The following is a 25,465-nucleotide window of genomic DNA, read 5'->3' as shown; positions in this document are numbered from 1 at the left end:
GATATAAATGAATATCAAGTGGCAGTCTTTATCCTTCAAGCTCAGGTCCTCTACCAGAGGCCTGGGAGCTTTAGGGTCCTGTGCAGTATCTTTGCTGTTCCTAGCACTGCACTCTTGTATATAGATAGATAAACAGACAGACAGATAGATTCAAAGCTCCTCTTTGGATTTTCAGTACAGTTCTTGTGTAATTTGGCATGCCTCAGCCTTTTCTCCCTGTCCCCCCCCTTCAGAATAGCTTCTTGACAGCCACCCTTCCACTGAGACTGTCATCCGTTTTTTAGGACACACTGCACACCATGCAAGTCACGCTTTCAGCTAATAGCTTTTTTTCTGCCTGTCAAACTGTGATCTTCAGCATTTTTCGTAGACTCAACAGTAACATGTAACAAAGTGCCTAAACGTGTCATTTAAAATAGGTTCTTTTGCTCTGCTCCCAGCTGTGTGTTGACACAACATTGGTTCATCCTTTAGGAGCTTTTTTATGCTTGAATGATTCATAGATCAGTGTTAAGTGGTTTAATAAACAAAACACATCCTCAGAAAACAGTTAGGTAAAAGGACTGCACGGAAAAAGAGTGAAAAAGTAGCCAATTCCAAAGAAAAGCTCTGAAGGAACATCAGAAAGTTGCTGCTCAAGACCACTATCTATCTATCTATCTATCCATCCATCCATCCATCCATCCATCCATCCATCTTATGAAAAGTCACTGATTCCATTACTATAAAGCCATGTATCAGATATCTTAGACTATTTCTGTTCCACAGCAACCTCCACCTGAGTTGCTTCTTATTTACAGCAGCGCTTCGCTACATACCCAGAGGACAGTAGGCCGACTTTGCTTCTGTTCTAACACATGCATCTTGTGATAAAATGCATGAAACACACGTCAGCGTGGCCCAATTCTTGAAATGATCTGGCCTGAGGTACCTTGCTGTAGACGACAGGCATAAACCCAGCAGAAGTGTCCTTGAGCAACAGCACTAAATGCTTCCTAGGTCTGGGGCTTGCATCCTCTAACTGACCTTTAAACATTCACACTAGACCATCAGTAGATGGAAGAACTGCAGCACTGACTTTGCGGTCAAGGTATTTAGAAGAAATAGCTCGACATTTTTCAAGACACACCAATTTTTTTTTTTTTTAAAGATGAAAAGATTGATCACAGTTTAATTTCTTTAGACACAAAGACCAAAACAGAGGGAGCCTGTCTCAGTTAAACAGTTAAACTAGAGGCACCTCTGCATCTCACTAATTAACACATTATAGCCTAAGTGAGCTTGACTAACAACAACAGCGCAGAAACAGAAGTTAACACATACACTGTTGTTGTAGAGGTTTGAACCCTTTGGAATTTTTACATTTCTCAAATAGGTCCTAAAACATCACCTGATTTTCACACAAGTACCAAAAGTAGAAATTACCTAATTAAAGGTAACGACAAAGAGATTGAAGAAAAGGACTCTTTGATCCAATTCTAGTCATTTGCTCTTTTACTGGTTTAGATGGGGACATCATGTCAGTATTTTAATATGCAAGCAGTCAGTATCAATATAATCACAATAATCTTGATATAAAATTGCATTATTTTCCTAACAAAGGTGGCATGCCTTTCACACACCCTAATAGAATAGAATAGAATTCAACTTTTCTATTCTATTCTATTAGGGTGTGTAATAACGTGTAATTGTAATGTGTAATTAGGGTGTAATAACTGCAACAGCTCACAGTTCTTACACATAATATCTTCATTTTCATTTTCTGAAGGGAAAAAAAGCAAAAAATCTATAGTAATGAAAGAAAACTGGAAAGAAACACAGGAGATACTTGACAGTTTGGATAATGATTTAGGAAATGTGTAAAATGACCTATGTAAGCTATTCAACCCCAAGTAAGGTGACTCATTTGTAAAAATTCCCCCGATATAACTGGCAAATAGGATCAAACGGAGCAACTGTTCCTGAGTGGACCATACCTCTCACACATCAGTGTTATTACCAGATTTTCATTAACCTGATGAGGATTTTGTAGCATGAACCTGTTTCTGCGCTGATTTCTTTTCCTAATGTCCGCAGTTCCCAGCTCACACACAAGGACACCAGAACATGTGAACGTTTGTGTGCATGCGTGCATTCATGTGCGCGTGTGCGTCTGTGCTTTGTGCACGCACCTGGATGAGGTAGTGTGAGCAGAGGCTGAGGAGCTCCAGCAGCTGAAGGTGGCTGCCTGCAGACAGGACGTCCTGGATCACTGCTGGCTCCAGCAGAATCTGGTTCAGAGCATTCAAACAGGGTCATTAGGTTTCTTTTTTTAACATTTGTGTCTGAGTGTCCGTTTCACTGCAGCTGAGCTCTAGGTTGTTTTCAAGTGATGCCTTTTTCTGAACTTTAGTACTGTACTGTATATTATTTATTGATAATCACTGTTTCTTTTAACTGTTCAGGTTCAGGCACACGTTTTTATCTATGGTATGCAGAATGTCTGAAGAAGTCACTTGGATGAATGACGAAATGTCGAGATGAACACATCCAATTTTCTTGGAACATTTCAGCAAATTCCCTCTGAAGAACCACAAGATTTCTGGAATAATGTCTTTAATATTTATCCATAATGCACCATGCTACATTTGATAAAAACTAAACACAGCATTTTAGCCCAGAGACATTAATCCAGCTATCAAGCATGTGAGAAAAAGAGGATTTATTTTTTCATGTCCTAACACATACAACCTTAGAACTAAAAAAAAGTATATATATATTTGTAATTTCTTTCTTATTTTAACTTTAGTTGGGCTAAGTTTGATTTCTACTGGTTAAATGTAAAAATGTTTCGGACACTGCAACAGATGATGCGGAAACAAAAACAAAAAAACCCTGCTTGACCATTGTGCTTGATTTGCCATTATTCTCCTTGCAGCGCAGCAACATATTCAGGCAATTGTTTCTGCACAGATTCTTCCAAAATGCTTCCTGTTTAAATGAGCAGCGGATGAAAATTATGCACTGAAAGCTTCCTTCTGTTTCCTCCATATTACCCACCCATATGCAACATAACGCTCTGTAACGCAGCCAGTTCGTTCTCGTAAGCTCTTAGGAGCAGAGGGGTGGAGAACTGCGCAGAGGGTGGCATCACTTAAATCGTAACCCAGTCAGACTAGACACCATGCTATCTCCCTCATCCTGTGGAATCACCTGTCCCACAGTTTAGATTGGTTTTAAAAACAAACAAAAAAAACAACCTACAAAACCTTTGATAATCCCTTTAGCAGCTCTGCCCTACATATCCACAGAGCTGTGACTGCATCAGCAGTGAAAGTGTGAAAAATGACTTCATCGTTTGTCTCTCTCACCCATCGGTACTGTTGCCACAGTAATGGACTGAACATTGTTTAGCAGGCCTCAGGAGTATCAATTTTGCTGGAGCCTACTGATTATTTATGAATCTGAACAACAAAATGAGCAGATCTGAATACAAATGTGTTACTTAATTCTACTGCATGTTTGTCCATTCAGTCTACATGATTGCTCTCACTGCATTATAACGCATTATTTGGCCACTTTAGGATTCATGTAAACACTTCATTTGAAATCATCAGGCTACTTGTTTATAATAGTATAATATACAACCACTTAGAAAATATTCCCAGCAAGCCGCTCTGATAAAAAAAAAATTCTACCCTCCTTCTCCACAATTAGCTGCATCTGCACATTCCCATTTATCACAGTATGGTTTCCTTCCAGGCCTGGGCAGCAATCCAGTTAACAAGCCGCACCATCTATGGGCCTCGTAAGCTTAACATATTAAGACAGAGAGCAATAGCAAGTGGTTTTCGCTTCATTAACAAGAATCTAGATACACTGAGCTAGAGAAGAAAAAAAACAGCAGAACAGAGCAGATAAAAATGTTGATTTGAAAAAACTAATTTCCAAGCACCTCTTCATCTATTCTGTGACTATGAACTGAGGAAAGCATGCTATCAAAAACATCAAACCCCGCATTTTTTCCCTTTTTCACTCAATCAGCATCCTGTCAGGCAGCAGCAGCAGCAATGATGACTGTAATAACAGTAAGTGAACTCTCTTCATATCGTGCTCTCCTATCCACTCCAGAAGCCCACTACAGTTAGAGCACCTCTACCTTACACAGCAGAAGTCAGTTTTATAACTCCGTGCCCGCTTCAGTGTGGGAGTACAATGAGCTCTTGTGTAAACCAGCAGTTATTGCCGCTTACTAGCTTTCACCTGGAGGAGATATAAAATGGAAGAAGATGCGTGTAAGGCAGAACGCATGTCCTCTGCCATGTGATCTGGTACCGTGTGGCTAATAAAACTGTGGCAGCGCTGCAGGATGTTTAATTGATTGAGAGATCCGCTGTGGTTGGCAGCCAGTAAAAAAATAAAAGAAATCCTATGAAGCTACTGATGGCATGCCTCCTCCTTCACCCTGCTGGCCTATGACATGTGGCTAAAGGATTTTTAGTAGGTCATTATTAACGGTCTGGGGGTAAGCTTATTGCCCTCATCTCATCTGCTATCATCTCCTCTGGGCAGACAGGAGCTGAGCCAACCAAAGCGGGGCGGCTTGCAAGCCTGCTGTTGACCTACTTACACTGGCTAACCGACTCACTCTTTGCTCATTTCCACTGTGGAAATAAAATTAGGAGTAATTACAAAGTTCCTGGCCTCTTGGTACACAAAATAAGCCGCTGGGCTGCTTAGTGAAGCAAGAATCATTGGCACAAAAAATGTCAAGAAAGGTTTACAGGAATTCTCACGCACTCGTTCTTTGTCGACTGGGCGACAAGACAAGGACATGAACTCACAAGAACCTTTAGCACTGAAATGTAATTGTGTGCTCTTCTGTTTTTATTTTAACCAGAGTGGCCAGGGCAGGTGCATAGTTCATAGTAAAAATCTGATAAAGCACCTGCACACTCAGTCATCCAGCGGTAGGAGCTTATGCTGCTGAGATTAAAGAGGTAATCTGCAGAATCCATGTTTTTATTTAGTTTTGTGACATATTTGGCACTGATAGAATATTAAGTTATTTTCAGCTTTAAAGTAAATGTACAGTATTTGAGTATTTCACATTTGTATGCTGTTTTTATACTCCCCTTTAATTATAAAATATAGCCAGCACATAGGATTTTTAATCTACTAACATCAGCTTGGTCATCTTATGAACTACATAATGCTCTTTGACAGATAACCCTCTGGCATTCAAAGTAGTCAAATTTATCTTTACTTTGACCAGCCACAGCGTCTCTACTACTAGCAAAAACCAGGCCCCTGGTGCTTGTTCGCTTTGCTAATATATGAAAACACAGACGTGTGTTCATTTATCATGTTATTATTTTTTATCTTATTTTTATTTATTATTTCACCATATATAGTGAGACAGTAAAAACTGATTTTCATAAATAATAAATACACACATTCATTGTTCTTAAATCAATTACCAGCATCACTGTTTGATGAACACTTATTTACAGGTATGCATGACAACACAGTCCCAAACTGCAAAAAACTGTTTGGCAAGATATTTACTAACAAGCAACAATATATCTGTGAAGGTTCTCAGTCATCCAGGTCATCGTAGTCTAAGGAGCTTGGAAAGAAAAGCGTCTGGACTTCTTTAAGTTACTTGAAGACGTTTCACCTCTCATCCGAGAAGCTTCTTCAGTTCTAAGGTCAAATCACCTTATCATGTGATTTCCTGAGGTCAGATGGCCCAGGATGTGAGTGGACGTTAAGGCGTCTGGGAAGGGAACTCAAAACTGGATTATAGATTATAGATGGCAGACAGTTGGTATCATAAACCACCGCCTCTGTTCAAAGATGGTCGCTCACAGTGGACGTAAATGGCTTCTTTCCCTCCTCTTTCAAACCATCTGTCCTCTCTGTCCAAAATGTGAACGTTGGCATCTTAGAAAGAGTGACCTTTATCCTTAAGATGCAGATGAACTGCTGAGTCTTGTCCTGTGGAGGTGGCTCTTCTATGTTGTGCCATGCGCTTGTGAAGTGGTTGTTTGGTCTCTCCGATGTAGAGGTCTGAGCATTCCTCGCTGCACTGTACAGCATACACCACATTGTTAAGTTTGTGTTTAGTTTTTGTCTGAGTGTGTTGCTGGGTCTGAAGTACACTGGGATGTCGTGCTTGGAGAAAACTCTCCTGAGTTTCTCTGATACACTGGCTACATAGGGGATGACAATGTTGTTGCGTCTGTCCTTCTTATCCTCCCTCGCTGGTGTCTGATCTTCTTTTCTGTGCATCTTTGCTGACTTTATGAACGCCCAATTAGGATAGAAGCATGTTTTAAGTGCTTCCTTTACATGTGTGTGTTCCTTCTTTTTTCCTTCAGGCTTAGAGGGAACATGTTCTGCCCGGTGGTGTAGGGTCCTGATTACCCTAAGTTTGTGTTCCAGAGGGTGATGGGAGTCAAAGAGGCCTTAACGTCCACTCACATCCTGGGCCATCTGACCTCAGGAAATCACACGATAGGGTGGGACCAGGTTTCACAATGAGCTCACCTGAAACCCTGACTGATTGTGACCCACACCCGCTTTCACACCTTGGCTCATGTGATTAGGTAGAGGATCATCAGGGGTCCTTTGTCCCTCTTTGGGGTGAAACTCCCACTGGGTTTAAATCTGGGACTCTCCCCCATTTGACCTTAGAACTGAAGAAGCTTCTCGGATGAGAGGTGAAACATCTTCAAGCAACTCAAAGAAGTCCAGACGCTTTTCTTTCCAAGCTCTTTAAACAACAATATACATGTACATGTAAAGTGTATATATCAAAGAAGAACAGCACTGGAATCAATTCTGCAAATATTCTTCATAGCTTGTTAGCCAGTTATGTTGTGTGCTGCTATGCTAGCTGAGGGAGTTAGTTTAGTGTTTGGCTACTGTCTGCCAGTACTAAGAACATGCTGGTTAGCTTAGCATGCTGAGTAGCTGCACTGTGCTTGCTTATATAGCTTGGTTAGCTTGGCTAAATAAATTTGCTAAACCACTTGAGCGTTTATGTTGTCTTTATACGGTGTATTTCAGTGAACAGTAGGGAAAACAAACATAACTTGCATCTCAGAGATTGCTGCTAGCCAGCCCATTTACTTGTTTTCTAGGACTGTATATTTAAAAAATGGATGGATTTTGTCTCAGTCAAACAGTCAAGATGTGACTGAAGTCCAGACTTTCAGCTTTAACTCAAGGGGTTTAACAGAAGTATCTTTTTAACAAAGTGAATTCCAAAGTGGGGGCCAGTACTGCAGGTAGGCTGTAGTAATAACAGAAATTCAGTGTGAAATTATTTACAGTTGCATATTTATATATGTAAATTAATTTGTTTAGATAAAAAGTGAATTAAAACTGGTAATAGGAGGTTGTTAGTTTGTGATATTACTCATTGCTCTGACCTAAATTTACCTACTTTTGTATTGAAATTTGCATCCAGGTGGGTCACACATGGGCTTTAACACTTTACATATGGATGGGTGGTGATTTATAGCCAAAGGACTGTGTTGTTTATGTTTCCTGAATAAAACAGTCAAGGAAATACATCACTTTCTCTTGTATTTTCATTGGAGTGAAGATTTAAGTTTGGGTGGGCCCCAGGGGATTTTGTGGTTGCTTGCGTTATTACTGTATATTTTTATATTAAAAACATATATATTATTTTTTGCACTACAGGTTAAAGCATTTCATTCCAGAGAGGTTGCAAATTTAAAGCAACGAAGGCTGATCAATTGAGCAGGCCTAGACGTCCAAATGAGACGAAACTGCCAATCAGGCAAATGGGATCAGGCAATGTAGCTTAGCCTTGAAACAGTGTAGAAAGTAAGGCTGATTAGGCAGCCAAATAAGGATTCAATAAATCAGAGTCAACAAACTATGTCACCTGGCAGAGAACTTGGTTTCTAAACCTAATGATACATCAGAACAATTTAACAGTAGTAGTGGACGTTCACCCACAGTTTAGCAAATGTAATGATATGTACTGATAAATAACTTTCTGGATATTAATCTAAAAATTTCTGTGTGGTGTACTGTGATTTCTTTTCATGAGATTTTCTGTCGACAGCATTTCCATCTCTGCAAATGTTGTTGTTGTTTTGGGGGTTTTTTGTCAGTCTGCTCACGATGGCTCAAACTCACCTGTCCAGTGTAAGCGAAATCTAAAGCGTGCTTCAGTCCGACGCTGGTCACTCCCTGCAGAGTCACTTCATCTGCCTCGCTCTCCACCATGCACAGGCTGAACATGGCCTGATGACACAGAGCCAAAACATGGAGGTCAGCTGAGGGAACATTACATCACACATATTTCATGTGGCATTTTCTTTCTTTGTTGAAATAAAAGAAGCAAACACATATAATACTGTATTAGAAAAAGTCCAGTGATCACAACCATTCACATTTGTTTCTCCAGTCTTTCAGAGGTGGCTCTGGAGGTTCATCATATAAATATCTGGAGGTTACGACACACTTGAGAAAAAAAAACAAAAACAAAAAAACAGCCTGATAGTTAATCAAAACCTGCCAGACGCAGCATCCTAGAACCCTTTTCGTATTGATTTACCTGCCTTGGCTCTGAAGGTCAACAGAAAGAAATAGCACAATCAGTACTTTCTGTTATACCCCTCTGTCTTTCCCTCATCCTGTCTCACACACACACACACGTGCATGAGCACAGTACATGTCAAACTCCATGTGAAATCAAAGCCGTGGACACAGCATCTGCAGTCTGGCCCTGCTGTGTGTGAGTCCACCTTGCTGCTCGCTAGTCAAAGCTATTGATTGGTGTCACACCATGAAGGGATGACAGCGCTATTGATCACGGCCAACCAGCAGTGCGCAGCAGTGTTGAGGGGAAGAGAGAAAGAAGGAGTTTTACAGGTTAAGCATGGCCATGATGACGATCATCTGCTACCTGTCACCTGAGTTCTGAGCTAGAGTAACGTTATACCATCTTTAAATGTGGTGTCTCAATGTTTCTCCTGTAATGGGACAAACAGCACCACTAAACCGCTTTTGAAAATTAATTCCAGCTGTTTCTGTATCCAAAGTTTCCTTGCTTTTCAGGATAGTGATCTTAGCTAACTTGCAATTTTAAAGTATCTTTTTAATCACAGTGCAATGTGCAACACGGTCGCTCCACTCTATCTCCACTGAGACGCTGGTGTGTGACAGCATTTTAAGCTTCAAAAGCCCCCGGGCTGCCTGGTTATCGCAGGATCTCCTTCTGTTGTGAAAGCCACATTCATTTCGCTTATAATGAATGTGGCTTTCCCTGATTCATAGCACACATGAACTTTCACCAGGCACCAACGCCCACCCCCTTCTCTGGCAAATGGCCCTTCTGTATTGTGAGCATGATGTGAGAAATGGGCTACGCTGAGTTTTAAACCAGTGTCTGCGTATCTGTCTTCAAAGCTCAGTCTTGTTGATTCACCACCCGGGATGTGATAGCGGCTGAGCTTTGGTCTGTCTGCAAGAACATAAAACACACACAAAAAAGCATTGAGACACAAGCAGGAAGTAAAGAGTGGAGGACAAACAATATAGACTGCCTACGATATACAGAGACAGGGCACCCTGAGAAGTGCTCATAGAGTTGTGTGCCTTCAGCATGAGCGCTCCTGACCTTGGTGAAGGAGCTCAGGGAGCACTGGTGGTGACGGATGGCTACCCTGATTTGGGATATAGATCTATCGCAGAGACACATTGCGCCACAGAGCCATGCTCGCTGCAGTCGTTTCACACACTGCTGCAGTGGGGGTGTAGCGTTGCAGTTAGCCTGACCCGCTGGCAAAATTTGTGTGTGCCTGCTTGGCCTGATCATACCATAGAGGACTCGTGACTTCCTCATGCACCCAGTGAAAAATTACAGTATTCAGTCTGAGAAAAGTAGTGGTTTATCTCCAGGGAAGGAGACTACACTTGCAAGTATGTTTATTAGAAAAGACCAAAAAGAATAGTTGACTGTATTTGGTAAATGGATGATTTTGCTTTTTGGGGCACTTCTAGGGCTGCCATGATTAGTCGACTAGTCACAATTACGTCGACTATCAAAATCGTCGACGACTGATTTAATAGTTGACGCGTCGTTTGAAGCTTTGTAAGATCCCAAAAGACGCAGGAATGAGTAGTAGGATTTAAGAGTGTAATAACGGAATGAAACAGAAGATGGCAGCACTGCATGTTCAAGGATGCCAGCTGCCGTTAAACCCCAAAGAAGAAGAAGTAGCTCTGTCCCAGAATTCATAGCGCGGCCCAGCTCAGTTTCCAACAATGGCGGCAGCTAGTTAGTTTTAATGTTATTCTTATTATTCTTTCTGGGTCGCAAAATAAACGTTTAACACATTTTCAGGTGAGAATGTAGCTGTGTAAACCTCAAATATCTGCTCAGTTTATCAAGACACCACATATTTTCAAAAGCGCTCCGACGTTTTCAGAGACGTCTGTTACCCACTAGCTCGATTGCTAGCCGGGGGCAAGCCTCACTAGAGCCCGTGAGAACACCTGTCTTTCGCTACTCAGGTTAAACATATATAAGTCACTTAGATAACTTAAAAATGTTATTGTTTGGCTTTGTTCCGTGTTTTATTTGTTCCTGAGTAAATCGGTTTGGCTGAGATTAAAGTTATAGTTTTTACACAGCTGAATAAACGTCAAGCAGACAGCTGATTATCAGAAGTGTGAGATGCTCGAGAATATACTCCGGTGTCCTGTTATATTTTAGAGAGCAAGGAGTTTATTAAACCGAAACAATCTGCAAATTTCATTAAAATTTAATAAACTATCATCTTGTCTTTATTTTTAGTTAGCACAGACCTTAAACACTTAAAGCTGTAAGCTAATGATAGTTATATGAGAGCAGATGCTGCTGGTGCAATAAGCTGTACGTTTTATGTCCAATGGATGATGATCTGATTAGTCGACTAATCGCAAAAATAATTGGTGACTAGTCGACTATCAAAATAATCGTTTGTGGCAGCCCTAGGCACTTCACTTTAATATTTCTATTTTACACTGATTCTTATCTTACAATAGAGAAACAAAAATGTCTTCTTTTTGTTTTAACTGAATTTTACATTAAAAATGTATGCTGGTCTTCCAATACTTTGAAAAGAAATTAGTTCTGCCCTCTACCTGGCTACCTTTATGATGAGCGTGCACAGTAATTAAAAAAAAAGTGGAGTAGTTTCATATACAACAACAATATCCCATTTAGGAAGACATTCTCCAATTTAATCTGTGTTTTTGCTTTGTGAGTGTCCAGTGGAATTTTCTTATAAACCTTTCAGACTGCATTTGTTTGTTCTTCTTTGGATTTTTCTGGCATTTTCCTATGTTCCTATGTTGCTGGGACCTTTAGATCAGAGAAAATAGTATTAAACGAGACATGTCTACACTTTGGTACTGCTTGGTAAAGTTTAATTGGAATGTTTGTTCCATAACTGCTGCAAGCTGTTAAATTGCCAGAGGCTCAGCTGTTAAGCTTTTTAAAGACCAATGCGTGTATCAGTGCATTTGGACTGAATCTGCCAACTGCTCTCGTTCTTGGTGCCAAGAAATGAGGAAGGTTTACAAGGATTCAGAGTACTTAGACTTTTACTTAAGACTGTGCACAAAAACTTGTGAAAACCATTCATTTGTTAATTTAACCTTCCTGTCCTTAACTGCCTCAGTAGAAAGAAATAAACATGGTCAGCATTTCTATGGTAAACTGCGTGGTGATTTTGTGATTGGATTTAGATGCTTAATATGTTTCAAAGTAGTGCTCACAGAGCACAACATAAAGGAAAGCTCACCACAAACCCAGGATATCAGCTGATATATAATTAGGGATGGGTACCGGTATCCGGTGCCATTATGACACCAGTTCTGACATAAACGGTAGTTTATTTCGGTGCTTTTATTTTTCCTGAGATGTCATACACTTTGGATTCTAGCCAATCATTTTACCTTTGCAAGCGTAGTAGGCGGGCCCAGGTACGTACGTTCTTTTAGAGCAGAGCTACAGATTAAAAATGCCCAAGGCGAAGCGGTCAAAATCGTAAAATTCCTGTATTTGTATAGCGCTTTACTAGTCCCTAAGGACCCCAAAGTGCTGGGAAACAGCTAAACATGAGAGGTTTTTAGACAAAATTGGTGTTTTTTCCATTGATTAAGCACTGCTTCCAGCCAAGAGTGATACCATATATGCCCTATAGCTGCAGAAAAGGCTAACATTGTTATCTTTTTACAAAAAAACAGCTAAACATAAGAGATTGTTGGACAAAGTTTGAGTTCTCCATTCTTTAAGCACCGGTTCGAGCACCGTTTAAACACCGGCACCGTTTCAAAAGTATCGATTTGGTACTGGTATCGGATAAAACCTAAATGATACCCATCCCTATATATAATTGGCAAATCTCATTTGGAGCACATTTTTTCATCTGCAAGCCACTCTGCAACCCACAGCTCCTGTTTTGGATGGACTGGTATCGATACTTACAAAGTGCTTGAGGATCAGTATCTTGTTTGATACTTCAACATGCAGACAGAGGAGCCAGGGACCAAATCACTGACTTTCTGATAGGCAGACAACCCACTCTATATGAGTCATGAACACAGTTTAATGCTGCATTTGACTTAATCTGTCTGTGTCCTTGAATCCTGCCCAATTCTGTGCCAGTGCACATGGAAGGGCTGGGAAGTTGCCCATGCCATCAAATTGTAACTTTTGCTGCCCTATTGCCCACGTCTCTCTTGAAAATGACATTTTAACCTCAATGAGACTTTTTCACCTGGATAAATAAAGGATAATAACATAAATTCCAGGAGATTAAAATAAAAGTCTTTTTTTGACTATAGTGTTCCTATCTGAACCTTGATTGCTATAAATAAATGATTAAGAGCAACAGTTTGTTTATTCTTGACAGCCACTCTGTTCTCCTTTCTACTTCATAAAGAAAGACCTTGTAGTAATGATTCAACTGCATCTTTACATTTTTAATGTTCAAGATTCAAAATTCTTTATTTGAATCTGCATCACTCTGTAGTTTGTAGAAGCACCTTTAGAAAAACTTGATAAGTGATACAGTTTTGCCCCATACTTCTTTACAATATTAATACATCAGTACACTGAGGTTAGTGGGTATTTATATATGCATAGCACAGTATTCCAGTCAGGCTGAGGTCTGCAGCACCTTGATTCTTTTCTTTTTCAGCTGTTCTGTTATAGACTTGTTACTGTGCTTGGGACCATTGTCTTGTTGCCCAGTCTAGGCCAGGCTTAGGCTATGGGACAGACTGCCTCACATCTGACTTCAGTATACTCTGTTATAAGGCAAATGGTAACTGTACTGGTTCTTATATACAGTGGGGCAAAAAAAGTATTTAGTCAGCCACCGATTGTGCAAGTTCCCCCACTTAAAATGATGACAGAGGTCAGTAATTTGCACCAGAGGTACACTTCAACTGTGAGAGACAGAATGTGAAAAAAAAAATCCATGAATCCACATGGTAGGATTTGTAAAGAATTTATTCGTAAATTAGGGTGGAAAATAAGTATTTGGTCACCTCAAACAAGGAAAATCTCTGGCTCTCACAGACCTGTAATGTCGTCTGTAAGAAGCTTTTCTGTCCCCCACTCGTTACCTGTATGAATGGCACCTGTTTGAACTCATCATCTGTATAAAAGACACCTGTCCACAGCCTCAAACAGTCAGACTCCAAACTCCGCCATGGCCAAGACCAAAGAGCTTTCGAAGGACACCAGGAAAAGTATTGTAGACCTGCACCAGACTGGGAAGAGTGAATCTACAATAGGCAAGCAGCTTGGTGTGAAAAAAATCAACTGTGGGAGTAATCATCAGAAAATGGAAGACATACAAGACCACTGATAATCTCCCTCGATCTGGGGCTCCACGCAAGATCTCATCCCGTGGGGTCAAAATGATCATGAGAACGGTGAGCAACGATCCCAGAACCACACGGGGGGACCTGGTGAATGACCTGCAGAGAGCTGGGACCAAAGTAACAAAGGTCACCATCAGTAACACACTACAACAGCAGGGAATCAAATCCCGCAGTGCCAGACGTGTTCCGCTGCTGAAGCCAGTGCATGTCCAGGCCCGTCTGAAGTTTGCCAGAGAGCACATGGATGATACAGCAGAGGATTGGGAGAATGTCATGTGGTCAGATGAAACCAAAGTAGAACTTTTTGGTATAAACTCAACTCGTCATGTTTGGAGGAAGAAGAATACTGAGTTGCATCCCAAGAACACCATACCTACTGTGAAGCATGGGGGTGGAAACATCATGCTATGGGGCTGTTTTTCTGCCAAGGGGACAGGACGACTGATCCGTGTTAAGGACAGAATGAATGGGGCCATGTATCGTGAGATTTTGAGCCAAAACCTCCTTCCATCAGTGAGAACTTTGAAGATGAAACGAGGCTGGGTCTTCCAACATTACAATGATCCAAAACACACCGCCCGGGCAACAAAGGAGTGGCTCCGTAAGAAGCATTTGAAAGTCCTGGAGTGGCCTAGCCAGTCTCCAGACCTCAACCCCATAGAAAATCTGTGGCGGGAGTTGAAAGTCCGTGTTGCTCGGCGACAGCCCCAAAACATCACTGCTCTCGAGAAGATCTGCATGGAGGAATGGGCCAAAATACCAGCTACTGTGTGTGCAAACCTGGTAAAGACCTATAGTAAACGTTTGACCTCTGTTATTGCCAACAAAGGTTATGTTACAAAGTATTGAGTTGTATTTTTGTTATTGACCAAATACTTATTTTCCACCCTGATTTACCAATAAATTCTTTACAAATCCTACCATGTGGATTCATGGATTTTTTTTTCACATTCTGTCTCTCACAGTTGAAGTGTACCTCTGGTGCAAATTACTGACCTCTGTCATCATTTTAGGTGGGGGAACTTGCACAATCGGTGGCTGACTAAATACTTTTTTGCCCCACTGTAGAACACCAAGTCAGAAAGATGAAAGCATATCTGCCTGTATCTCAATCCTGAAGATTTATGAAAATATATAATATAATAGTATAACTCTATATTATTTTTAGATGAGAACATTTCCAATAAAAATATTAGACCAATGGAACAATTTTACAGTCGTGTGAAAAGTATTTACGAACCTCTTTGCAGCTCTGTTTTTCTTTGTTAGCAGCCATTAACTGATAATCAGCAACTGTGAGCACCTCTACAAATGCAAAAGTTTTGACTGTTTCCTGGTTTGGAGGATCTTAACACAATCCTAAACTCTTCCCAGGAGTGTATGTCCCAGAACATTTATTTTAAGCTCAGACTAAACAATGCTCAAAACACTGCAAAACTCCCAAGAGCTACATGTTAGACTATACAGGCCTCACTGAGCATATTAATATTAAAGTTCTTGAAAATATAATTTGATAAAGACTCAACAAGAATGGCTTAAAGTGTTGCCAGGAGAAATTCTTTACATATAAAAAAAACATGGCAGCATAGCTTAGGTTTGTATCTTGAGTTGTATCTCAAGAAATCACAAGACTTCTGGAACAGTGTTTTTTGGACAGACAAGCCTAAAGTGGAGCTTTTTGGCCATAATGTATAGCACCACTTTGGTAAAAATAAAACACAGCTTATCAGCACAAACACATCACACCAACTGTCAAGCATGGTGATGGAGGGGTAATGATGTAGCCACAGGATCTGGGCATCTTGCAGTCAGTGACTCGACCAAACTTCTCTCTATAGAGCTCAGGAGGTAGAGCAGGTCATCTACTACTCAGAAGGTTGGTAATTCGATTACTGGCTGTTCCAGTCTGCACGCCAAATATCTTTGGGCAAGATACTAAACCCAATTTGCTCTCCAGTGATCTATCAGAGATTGAATATGTATGAATGTTAGATAGAAACGTTGTATGAATGTGTGAAGGAGGCAAGTTATATAAAGTACTTTGAGTGCTCAGATAGAGTAGAAAAAAAGCTACAGTGGGGCAAAAAAGTATTTAGTCAGCCACCGATTGTGCAAGTTCCCCCACCTAAAATGATGACAGAGGTCAGTAATTTGCACCAGAGGTACACTTCAACTGTGAGAGACAGAATGTGAAAAAAAAATCCATGAATTCACACGGTAAGATTTGTAAAGAATTTATTTGTAAATCAGGGTGGAAAATAAGTATTTGGTCAATAACAAAAATACAACTCAATACTTTGTAACATAACCTTTGTTGGCAATAACAGAGGTCAAATGTTTACTATAGGTCTTTACAAGGTTTGCACACACAGTAGCTGGTATTTTGGCCCATTCCTCCATGCAGATCTTCTCGAGAGCAGTGATGTTTTGGGGCTGTCGCCGAGCAACACGGACTTTCAACTCCCGCCACAGATTTTCTATGGGTTTGAGGTCTGGAGACTGGCTAGGCCACTCCAGGACTTTCAAATGCTTCTTACGGAGCCACTCCTTTGTTGCCCGGGCGGTGTGTTTTGGATCATTGTCATGTTGGAAGACCCAGCCTCGTTTCATCTTCAAAGTTCTCACTGATGGAAGGAGGTTTTGGCTCAAAATCTCACGATACATGGCCCCATTCATTCTGTCCTTAACACGGATCAGTCGTCCTGTCCCCTTGGCAGAAAAACAGCCCCATAGCATGATGTTTCCACCCCCATGCTTCACAGTAGGTATGGTGTTCTTGGGATGCAACTCAGTATTCTTCTTCCTCCAAACACGACGAGTTGAGTTTATACCAAAAAGTTCTACTTTGGTTTCATCTGACCACATGACATTCTCCCAATCCTCTGCTGTATCATCCATGTGCTCTCTGGCAAACTTCAGACGGGCCTGGACATGCACTGGCTTCAGCAGCGGAACACGTCTGGCACTGCGGGATTTGATTCCCTGCCGTTGTAGTGTGTTACTGATGGTGACCTTTGTTACTTTGGTCCCAGCTCTCTGCAGGTCATTCACCAGGTCCCCCCGTGTGGTTCTGGGATCGTTGCTCACCGTTCTCATGATCATTTTGACCCCACGGGATGAGATCTTGCGTGGAGCCCCAGATCGAGGGAGATTATCAGTGGTCTTGTATGTCTTCCATTTTCTGATGATTGCTCCCACAGTTGATTTTTTCACACCAAGCTGCTTGCCTATTGTAGATTCACTCTTCCCAGTCTGGTGCAGGTCTACAATACTTTTCCTGGTGTCCTTCGAAAGCTCTTTGGTCTTGGCCATGGCGGAGTTTGGAGTCTGACTGTTTGAGGCTGTGGACAGGTGTCTTTTATACAGATGATGGGTTCAAACAGGTGCCATTCATACAGGTAACGAGTGGGGGACAGAAAAGCTTCTTACAGAAGACGTTACAGGTCTGTGAGAGCCAGAGATTTTCCTTGTTTGAGGTGACCAAATACTTATTTTCCACCCTAATTTACGAATAAATTCTTTACAAATCCTACCATGTGAATTCATGGATTTTTTTTTCACATTCTGTCTCTCACAGTTGAAGTGTACCTCTGGTGCAAATTACTGACCTCTGTCATCATTTTAAGTGGGGGAACTTGCACAATCGGTGGCTGACTAAATACTTTTTTGCCCCACTATACCTACAGCTTTAAAGAAAAGAACATTTCAGGCTTGTGTCTGTTGGAGTCAAATTATTAAATGTTGCCATTATTGTACTTAAATTTGTAATTCTTGGTTCAAATTGTATGATCCAAGACATTCCTTTGTTTCTGACCCCCGCCCCAGCCTGTTGAATGGTGGGGGAGGCTGTAGTGTTTTATTATAGGGACACATCCTATGTGAAGGTTCTGTTTTCTTGTTTAGTAAACTTCCTGCCTTTATGACCCTTTGGTGAGCAGGAGGTCACACAAATGCACCCCCAAACACAAGCACACACACTCACGGGCACCTACACACACACACACACACACACACACACACACACACACACACACACATGCATACACACACATACAAGGGCCCGACACACCGCAATGGGTGGTGCCAGTGTAAACTGTAACTGTATTCAATAAAAAGGCTGCAAGGAAGGCTGTTTATTTGAAGTTGGCTAGGAAACAGGTGAGGAGCGTTCAGCTCCAAGAGCCTGGTGGACCAGCCTCCATTGCTAGCAAGTAAAATCGATCGATTGCTGTTCGTCTTGCTTCGTTAACGGGAATAAGTCTCTAAACCCGTGGGGCCTGTGGAATCACAGACCCAACAGTGTCAAATTCTCATAAATGAAATCAATACAGCTCAGTTAAACAGAGCTCAACTCTTTCCACAGGCAGTCCATGTAGTGTGTTGTACCTCTGTGCATGCAGTCCGGAGATATATAATATGCAATGCAACTGCCTAATGCGACATCAGTGCCACAGTAGTACCTGCAAACTCCTTTTCTAAAGTATTCAGAAGAAAAAACTAAATAAGCTGTTGCTACTATAAATACCTGAAAGGGGAATTCACAAACTTTCAATTTTGTATGCAGCAGTGAATCTATTTCCACTTATTTACAGCTTGCTACAAATAGCACAGTATACATTGAATCCCCACGCACCAACTTCCTCACAGGGATCAACTTACAACAGATGCCATTATCAAATCAAGCTATATTGGATTAGACAGAGGAGAGATCGTCTATAAATGATCTACAGGAAATACCGATCAGTCTTTTAAATAGTGTTGTCACAAAGCAATATATGACTTTTACTTAGTGTAGTTTGTGACATTTCTATTGAAAATAGTGACTGTTTTTTGGTAAAGGCTCCTTTCTAACTGATGGGCGAACAGACAACATTTTGTGTGTGGGTACTTTCTCGCTGTCAGCGGTGTGCTTGTGAGGCTGGTGTGACTGATTGTGGCTGTATCTCGCCAAGCTGTCCAGACGTCTTAGTAATGTGATGGGACTGGAAGAGGCAGGTGACACATTCAGGACAAGTTCCAGGTACACAACTCATGCTTGGTCAGGTATTTCATTACAATCCCTCATGCCCGCTGGACTACATAATGTGTTCTAATCACTGCAAAGTGTGCAGGTGTTTGCCTGAGTGTGAGAAGACTGAGACGTGGAACGAGGGGGAAAACACAGTTGCTATTCCCCACACAAGGCCCCTTCATCTCCTCAGTAAATGAAGTAAATGAAACCCAGCGGTGGAGTCAGATGACAAAATGAACATAATGTTGTTAGGCTGCTCCAGAGGAACAGAGGAGCGGAGTGAGTTTTTCTTGCTTACTGTAGCAGGCTGATCTAATAATCCGAGCGCTGGAACAACAGTGTTGCTCGGCTCAGCTGGGACTTGAAAGAGCGGCATTTAAAAAAGGAGCCGAAGAACAAAAGGAGAACAAATGTGAAGGGGATGAACAAAAGGAGGAGAGGAGTGTGACTCGCCCACCCTCGACTCTCTTCAGACAGAAGTAAAAAAAAAACAACCCTACAAACACACACACACACGGGAGGAATAATCCCCGGGCAACTTGGACATATTTAATCTGCCTCTCATTTTCAACAGGGATTAATTTCTACCTTCTAATCTGCTTGGTGTCCCTGAATTAAATCTCATGTGTGCACTTTTCCCTGTGCGGCCCATCTGAGGAAATCTCCTGCCTGGCTGTCTGACAGCACAAGCCTAGCTAAAGCAACGTATGTGGCTTAAAAGGTATCAAACACTCGGGCTCGTTCCAGGTGGGTTAGTGAAAGACGTGTAGCAGTTGGTGTGACATATAATACACCATGTGGGCTTGCAAACATGACCAATTTTCCAACCAAACACTTCTACTACTACTCTGCTCAAGAACTTCATTTATTGGCAGGATGAATTGCTTTTGAGATCTCTAACATGAACTAGACTCACCCTGAAGTAATCGCTGCACGCTGCTAGGACGGCTTTGTGGGCGTGGAACTTCTGCTCACCGGCAACCAGAGTGACATCACACAGCAGGCCATCCTTCCTCTGCTGGTTGAGGGCAGAGAGGACCGAATCCTGGTGCGACTTTGACTGGCAGAGCCTCTGTCCTGTCAGCATCTCCCTACTGGTGTACAACACACAGACATACAAAACAGATGTTGGATTTTAGTGGATTTACTAGGTAAGACAAAGATTTTGCGCTAATGATAATAAGCAATAATAATTTATCCTTTACCACAGATGGATTAAAACAAATTAAGACTTTTCTGTGAGCAAACATTTACAATAAATCTAAACAATTCCATTCATTTTAACCACCTTGACAGCACAATAGTAACATATATCCATGTAAAACTCCTACCTTAACAAAAATCTCAATTTTTTTTTTTTAAATATATGTAATGTGCACAGCAAATACATGAAAAATCATAACTTTTTACCCCATGTCCAGTGGTGAAAATCACACCAAACAACTGAAATGAAATGCTCTCACACACACTCCAAGAATTAAGCTAAGGAACTACAGCAAGCTAACGTTGCTTGCTGTATCATTATTATCCATACATAAAGTATCTCTTAACCCAGTTTCCTCTACCTTTTACCACACCACTGCAACTATATCAGTATCCATTGATTACTTTACTATTGGTGTTCAGACACGTATTGACAACTACTATAAATGTCAGACGCGCTAAAACTATTATTAGTCCACACAGGATTACTCTTATTGACGATACCCTATTTTTTCTCTTCCACCACCGTGAGGCTGATTTTTCTTGTTTTTTACTGAACTATATGGAACTGTTGGTTTTCTGCCATAAAACTCTCTAGAAGTGGCCACAAAACCCAGAGGATGAAGACATTTTTGAATAATTTGGCAGCATGGTGGTGCAGTTGGTTTAAATCTCCTGATTATCTGGGGCCTGCTTAGCTTGTTTGCCTGCTCATGTTTCCTTGGGTACTCCAGCTTACTTACACACTCCAAAGACATGCATGCTAGGTTAATTAGTGATTGTAAAAATGGCTGTAGGTGTGTCTTTAAGTGCTGCATGAATTAGTGTGTGAAAAAGCTAAATGTGGCTTATAGAGTAGAATGGTTCGAGCAGTCAGACCAGAAAAGTGCTATCTACATGCCAGTCCAGTCCATATTAATATGAATTTAATGTCCCTGTACCTAGAATTTAGTGTGGCTTTTTGAACATTAATGATTCCCAGGCGATAAATTGTAATTATTTATCCTTGGTTTTTTCTCTAGTGAGGCATTTGTTGCCTCCATGAGGTTATTATATCTGCTTTATAATTACATTATTTGTTATCTACAACATTCATTAGCCTTCTCAGAATTAAATGTAAAGACTTTGGTCATGCTTTAACTTTTCTGGTTAGTATCATTATTGGCACATAAGCTTGTCCCATATTTTTATTTATGATAAAACAGTGGCAAAGCATCCCTTTCTGTGAATAGAATATGCACAAATATAAGTGAATTTCCAAAACAGTTGGGATGCTGTGTAAAATGTGAACAAAAATGTGCAAATCTCATACTCATGTTTCATTCACAATAAAACATATGATCAGATATTTGAAGTCTTTGCAATTTTTCATCAAGGCACATTATTCTGAATTTGTTCCACAATATGTAGACACAGGTTTTTGCAGAATGGTGCACCTCATGTCACTGACCTGTTGCCAGATGACCCACTAAGCTGCTAAATGTTCCTCCAGTTGGTTTGTTTTTCTGTAACACTTAGTTTTCCAGCCTTTCGGGATGCCCGTCCCAACTTTTTGGAGACGTGTTGCTAAATTCAAAACGGGCTAACATTTTCATGAAATAGTAAAATGTCCCAATGTAAACATTTGATGTGTTTTCTATATTCTATTGTGAATAAAATATGAGTTTATGAGATGATTTATCAAAGACTATGCACAAAAACACTGATCTCGTAAGAAAAAAGGGTGGTGTTTATCAGATCGCGCTACTAGTTCATTTCCATCTACAGTCCCTGAACAGGTACACCCAAAAGATTAACCAGGCTGCAAAATATTAAACATAAACATCCACAGGACTAGCAATAATTTGAATAATATAATCAAATAGCCTAAAACCCTTCAATCAGTCCCACCCACAAGATACAAACACATTCATAAGTGCATACACCCCATTATTCAGTTATCTTTAATTTCCATTGTTAAAATTGCATCAGAAATTTAGACAAGTGACTCAATCAATGGCTTGCCATGATTTACATTTTTGCCATTCCCCCACCCTTACAAAAACAGCGCTTCCTACCCATCAGCGTCTATCTCACAGTTTAGCTGACAGGATAAACGCGCTGACCACAGAACATGTCAAAATGAGTTTTCCCGACTGGCAGAAAGCTGAGGATCCATGTAACAGCAAATATACCCCATTTTCCAACTCATCCTCAGTCCCTCTCCGCTTATGCCCATTCATAAGCCAGTCTGTCCACCCAAATCCATCTATGTCCACTTCCAGTCCTGGCCATCACTTTAAATTATGCTGCCTGCCAAGAGGCTTACTCTGTCACCTTCATGGTGATGGGGTGTAAGACAGAGGAAATAATGGGCGTGTGTGTGGGCGGATGCGTTAATGCGCTCTGGGATTGAGGTAGGATAAAAGATGACTCAGGTTGTTTGTTTGGTAGGTTTGTTTTTGTTTTTTTTGGGGGGGGGGGGGGGGGGGGGGATTGCCATAATTTAAAGTAAAAGGTTTTTACATTCCAAGAAGAGAGTATAAGGATGAAATGAACATATTAGGACAAAACTGTTAGCCGAATGGTGAAAACTAAAGCAACACAAGAACAATAATGTGGCTAAACTGCCCTCAGAATGGGTCATATTGCAAAAGAATCTGTGTCCTACATTTCACAGTGTGTCATATTTTGTTTGTGTTACAAAAGTTGCAATTTACCAGCTCACAAAAAAATAAAGAAATAATGTTATCAGAGGTTATTTTTTCTCTAATTACCCAAGTATGATGTGTAAAACAGCTTTAAAATTTAAAGTACACCAATGTTTACTCTTAAAGTACCACCGCAAGGACTGCAACAGTCAGAAATGTTACGATGCCATATATGTTGGCTTTAAAAGGCTAAAAGTAGATTTCAGTTTGAAAATAGTTTATTGCAACATATTCTTATTTCTTGAAAAGGCCAAAATCAGCACTTGATTATTTCTCCCTGCCTCCGAGCTTCATTTAGTGTCCAAAAACTATTAAACATATAAATAAACCACAGAGTCGGAAGGCTAGGTAATGAAGCAATCAGTGTAGATGCTGGAGTTCTTTTTCCAAGTAAATCCCACGTGCAGCATCCTGCTGCTAAAAAAAGACTCCCTGATAACACAATAAAAAGATGTTTCCTTCTATTTGATTAAACTAAAAGAAAATACAACTGTGACCTGTTTTTGAAGGTTTAGTAAGTAGGTTTGGTACAACGGATTGGGCTCTTAGGTAGATAGGTGGATTGTCGCTCGTATAACCTTGTCTACATCCATATATTAAGTTAGATAAAAAAAGACACTGAATGGACAGTCCAGGAGAGAGAGAAAGATAGAGAAAGCTAGTAGAGCCTGCGCTCTCCAAGCACGGTTATTGAACAACAAATCGATCCTAAATAGATCTTTCTCAGCTTAAAATAAAGAAGTGAATAATGTCAGCATTGTTTGAAACTGTCAGTTGATTCTGTGTTTGGATTCTCATTAACATAGCAGTTTTCTAGTCTAGCTGACCACTCAAAGCACTGTTACACCAGTAGCCACATTCACCCATACATGCGTACACCAAACCACCATCCTTCCAATCAATGAACAGCCCGCTCTACCTCCTGATAAGCCACAGGAGGTGCATACACAGTAACGGTTCCTTAAGGGTTATTGTCTATTTTTGCCATGAGCTTTAGATGTGCGGACCTACCTGAGGCTCGGTTCAGAAGGCATACCCTCTTACAAAGGAAGTTAAGATGGAGGTGGAGGGGAGGTGCTATGTGGCTCCTGAGGACTGTAGTCTCCTCACTGGGCACATACATCAGCCTGATAGGACAGAACAGCATGTCAGCTTCACTCAGTCCATCTACTCAACAAAGCCACAATGTGACAGCCTCCTGTGCGACGTGTGAAGGGATGCTACCACACGTTACGCCTAATGCTGACTTCTCCCTTCTCTCCATTCTCTGTTGACTTTGACAATTGTTAGAGCTGTTCTTTGAAGGCCTTTTCTTGTAAAGCCCGGGGACTGCGACAGCCACAGGCAGCTAGGCTTCAGTGAAGTGAATCAACAAGGTCAGCACTTCTCTGAACAAGCTGGGAGTCCAAATTACACCAAGTCCTTCTGGTGTAGCTACAACCTTGACATAATGTGCTACACACCTGAATCTTGATATCCCACAGATAATGTCCAGCAGCACAGAGAGGTCACTCGGAAATCCAAGCTGCTCTGGATACTCTGATTGAAACCCCACTCGCTTAGTGTACAAATAATAAGCTGACCTGGGTCTTCTCATACACCTGTTTTACAGAAGCAAGCCTCTGTATGTTTGCAGTTTATTTGATAGAGCCGAGTGTACTGCTGGTTTAGGTGTCATCCTCAGTGAGGTTTACTTATCGATCCATTCACGACTGACCTTCAGATGTATAGCCACAGGTAAGTGTTACTTACATTACCCTTGAGTCCAGCTGAACACATGCTAAAAACGTGTGATCAAAAGCAAATAAAATTGGAAATCATAACTTCCTTGTCTCCCTAAATGTCTTCAGTGCTGTTAGAATACGAGGTTTTCATAACATATATCTAAAAATTATCTTACCAAGTGAAAAAATGAGCAGTGGGAGAGGTTAAACACGTCCGGAAGGCGGATAAATTTAGGATCTGATAATCGCAACAACTAGGCCATTGTTCCCTGCAAAACACTGTAATCTCCTGACCGAAAACGACCACAGTGCAAATGTTGTCTTTTACGCACAGAAGACAATTAGGATTTACGCACGAAAAGCGCGCGAGGGAGCTGAATTGAGGAGGAGGAGGAGGGAAGGTTTGGGTTGCCAGATAAGCAGATACCCTTAGTGCATTAAGTGTCACTTTGAAGAAAAATAATAAGAAAAAAAGCTCCCAGCTGTCAAAAGGTCTCCTAGCAACAGGCCAGCGCCTCGGTCCACAAACTACGGGGACGGTGAAGAGAGCAACCTCTCCTGTGCGAGCAGAATATCCTGTTGCATCCTTCGCAGAGCACAAGCACACGATCTGTACCAAATCCTACCCAGAGCACCTCACGGCTTTGGAGGAATTTACAGTATTCACCCCTCCTCCTCCTCTCTCAATGTGCCACAAGCTTACGCACCTCATATGAATGTGTTATGAGTCAGTCCCGTCCCCCTCTGGCGGCGCCTCCGTTACAGATCATTTGATCATTTGATGTCCGAGGTTGGGCTCCTTTTTTTAAAATCAGCTGCGACACGAAGGGAGGGTGCAGCGGCGACCAGATGCGCAGGGTTATCAGCAACACTTTATTGGTTACACTGTAGGACCTAAATTGTTACATTATAACCCCGCCTCTCCACGGCAG

General features: G+C 41.2%; 1 protein-coding gene across 4 annotated transcripts in view; it reads right to left on the bottom strand.

Moving 5' to 3' along the window:
* klhl32 (kelch-like family member 32) overlaps nucleotides 1-25,429 on the bottom strand; it is a 37,546-nt gene extending 12,117 nt beyond the window's left edge. Inside the window, exons 1-5 of one of the 4 annotated variants that reach the window (XM_085290821.1) lie at nucleotides 25,241-25,429; nucleotides 23,821-23,936; nucleotides 19,833-20,010; nucleotides 8,158-8,265; nucleotides 2,172-2,270 (exon numbers count right to left, since the gene is read on the bottom strand). In XM_085290821.1, coding sequence (XP_085146947.1) covers nucleotides 2,172-2,270; nucleotides 8,158-8,265; nucleotides 19,833-20,010; nucleotides 23,821-23,843 — 408 coding nt within the window. In that variant the 5' untranslated portion in view covers nucleotides 23,844-23,936; nucleotides 25,241-25,429. Of the gene's footprint in view, nucleotides 1-2,171; nucleotides 2,271-8,157; nucleotides 8,266-19,832; nucleotides 20,011-23,820; nucleotides 23,937-24,272; nucleotides 24,665-24,709; nucleotides 25,194-25,240 lie in introns of those variants that run through there. The other 3 variants (XM_085290822.1, XM_085290824.1, XM_085290825.1) reach the window with 3 other exon arrangements.
* Between the last annotated feature and the right edge of the window lie 36 nt (nucleotides 25,430-25,465).

Source organism: Mchenga conophoros, linkage group LG11, assembly GCF_057382185.1.
Source record: "Mchenga conophoros isolate Kocher_MC1m ecotype Shallow Benthic linkage group LG11, M_conophoros_male_GT1.1, whole genome shotgun sequence".
Lineage (NCBI taxonomy): Eukaryota > Metazoa > Chordata > Actinopteri > Cichliformes > Cichlidae > Mchenga > Mchenga conophoros.
The sequence above is the reverse complement of the archived record's forward strand: the minus strand, read 5'-3'. Positions and strand labels throughout refer to the sequence as shown.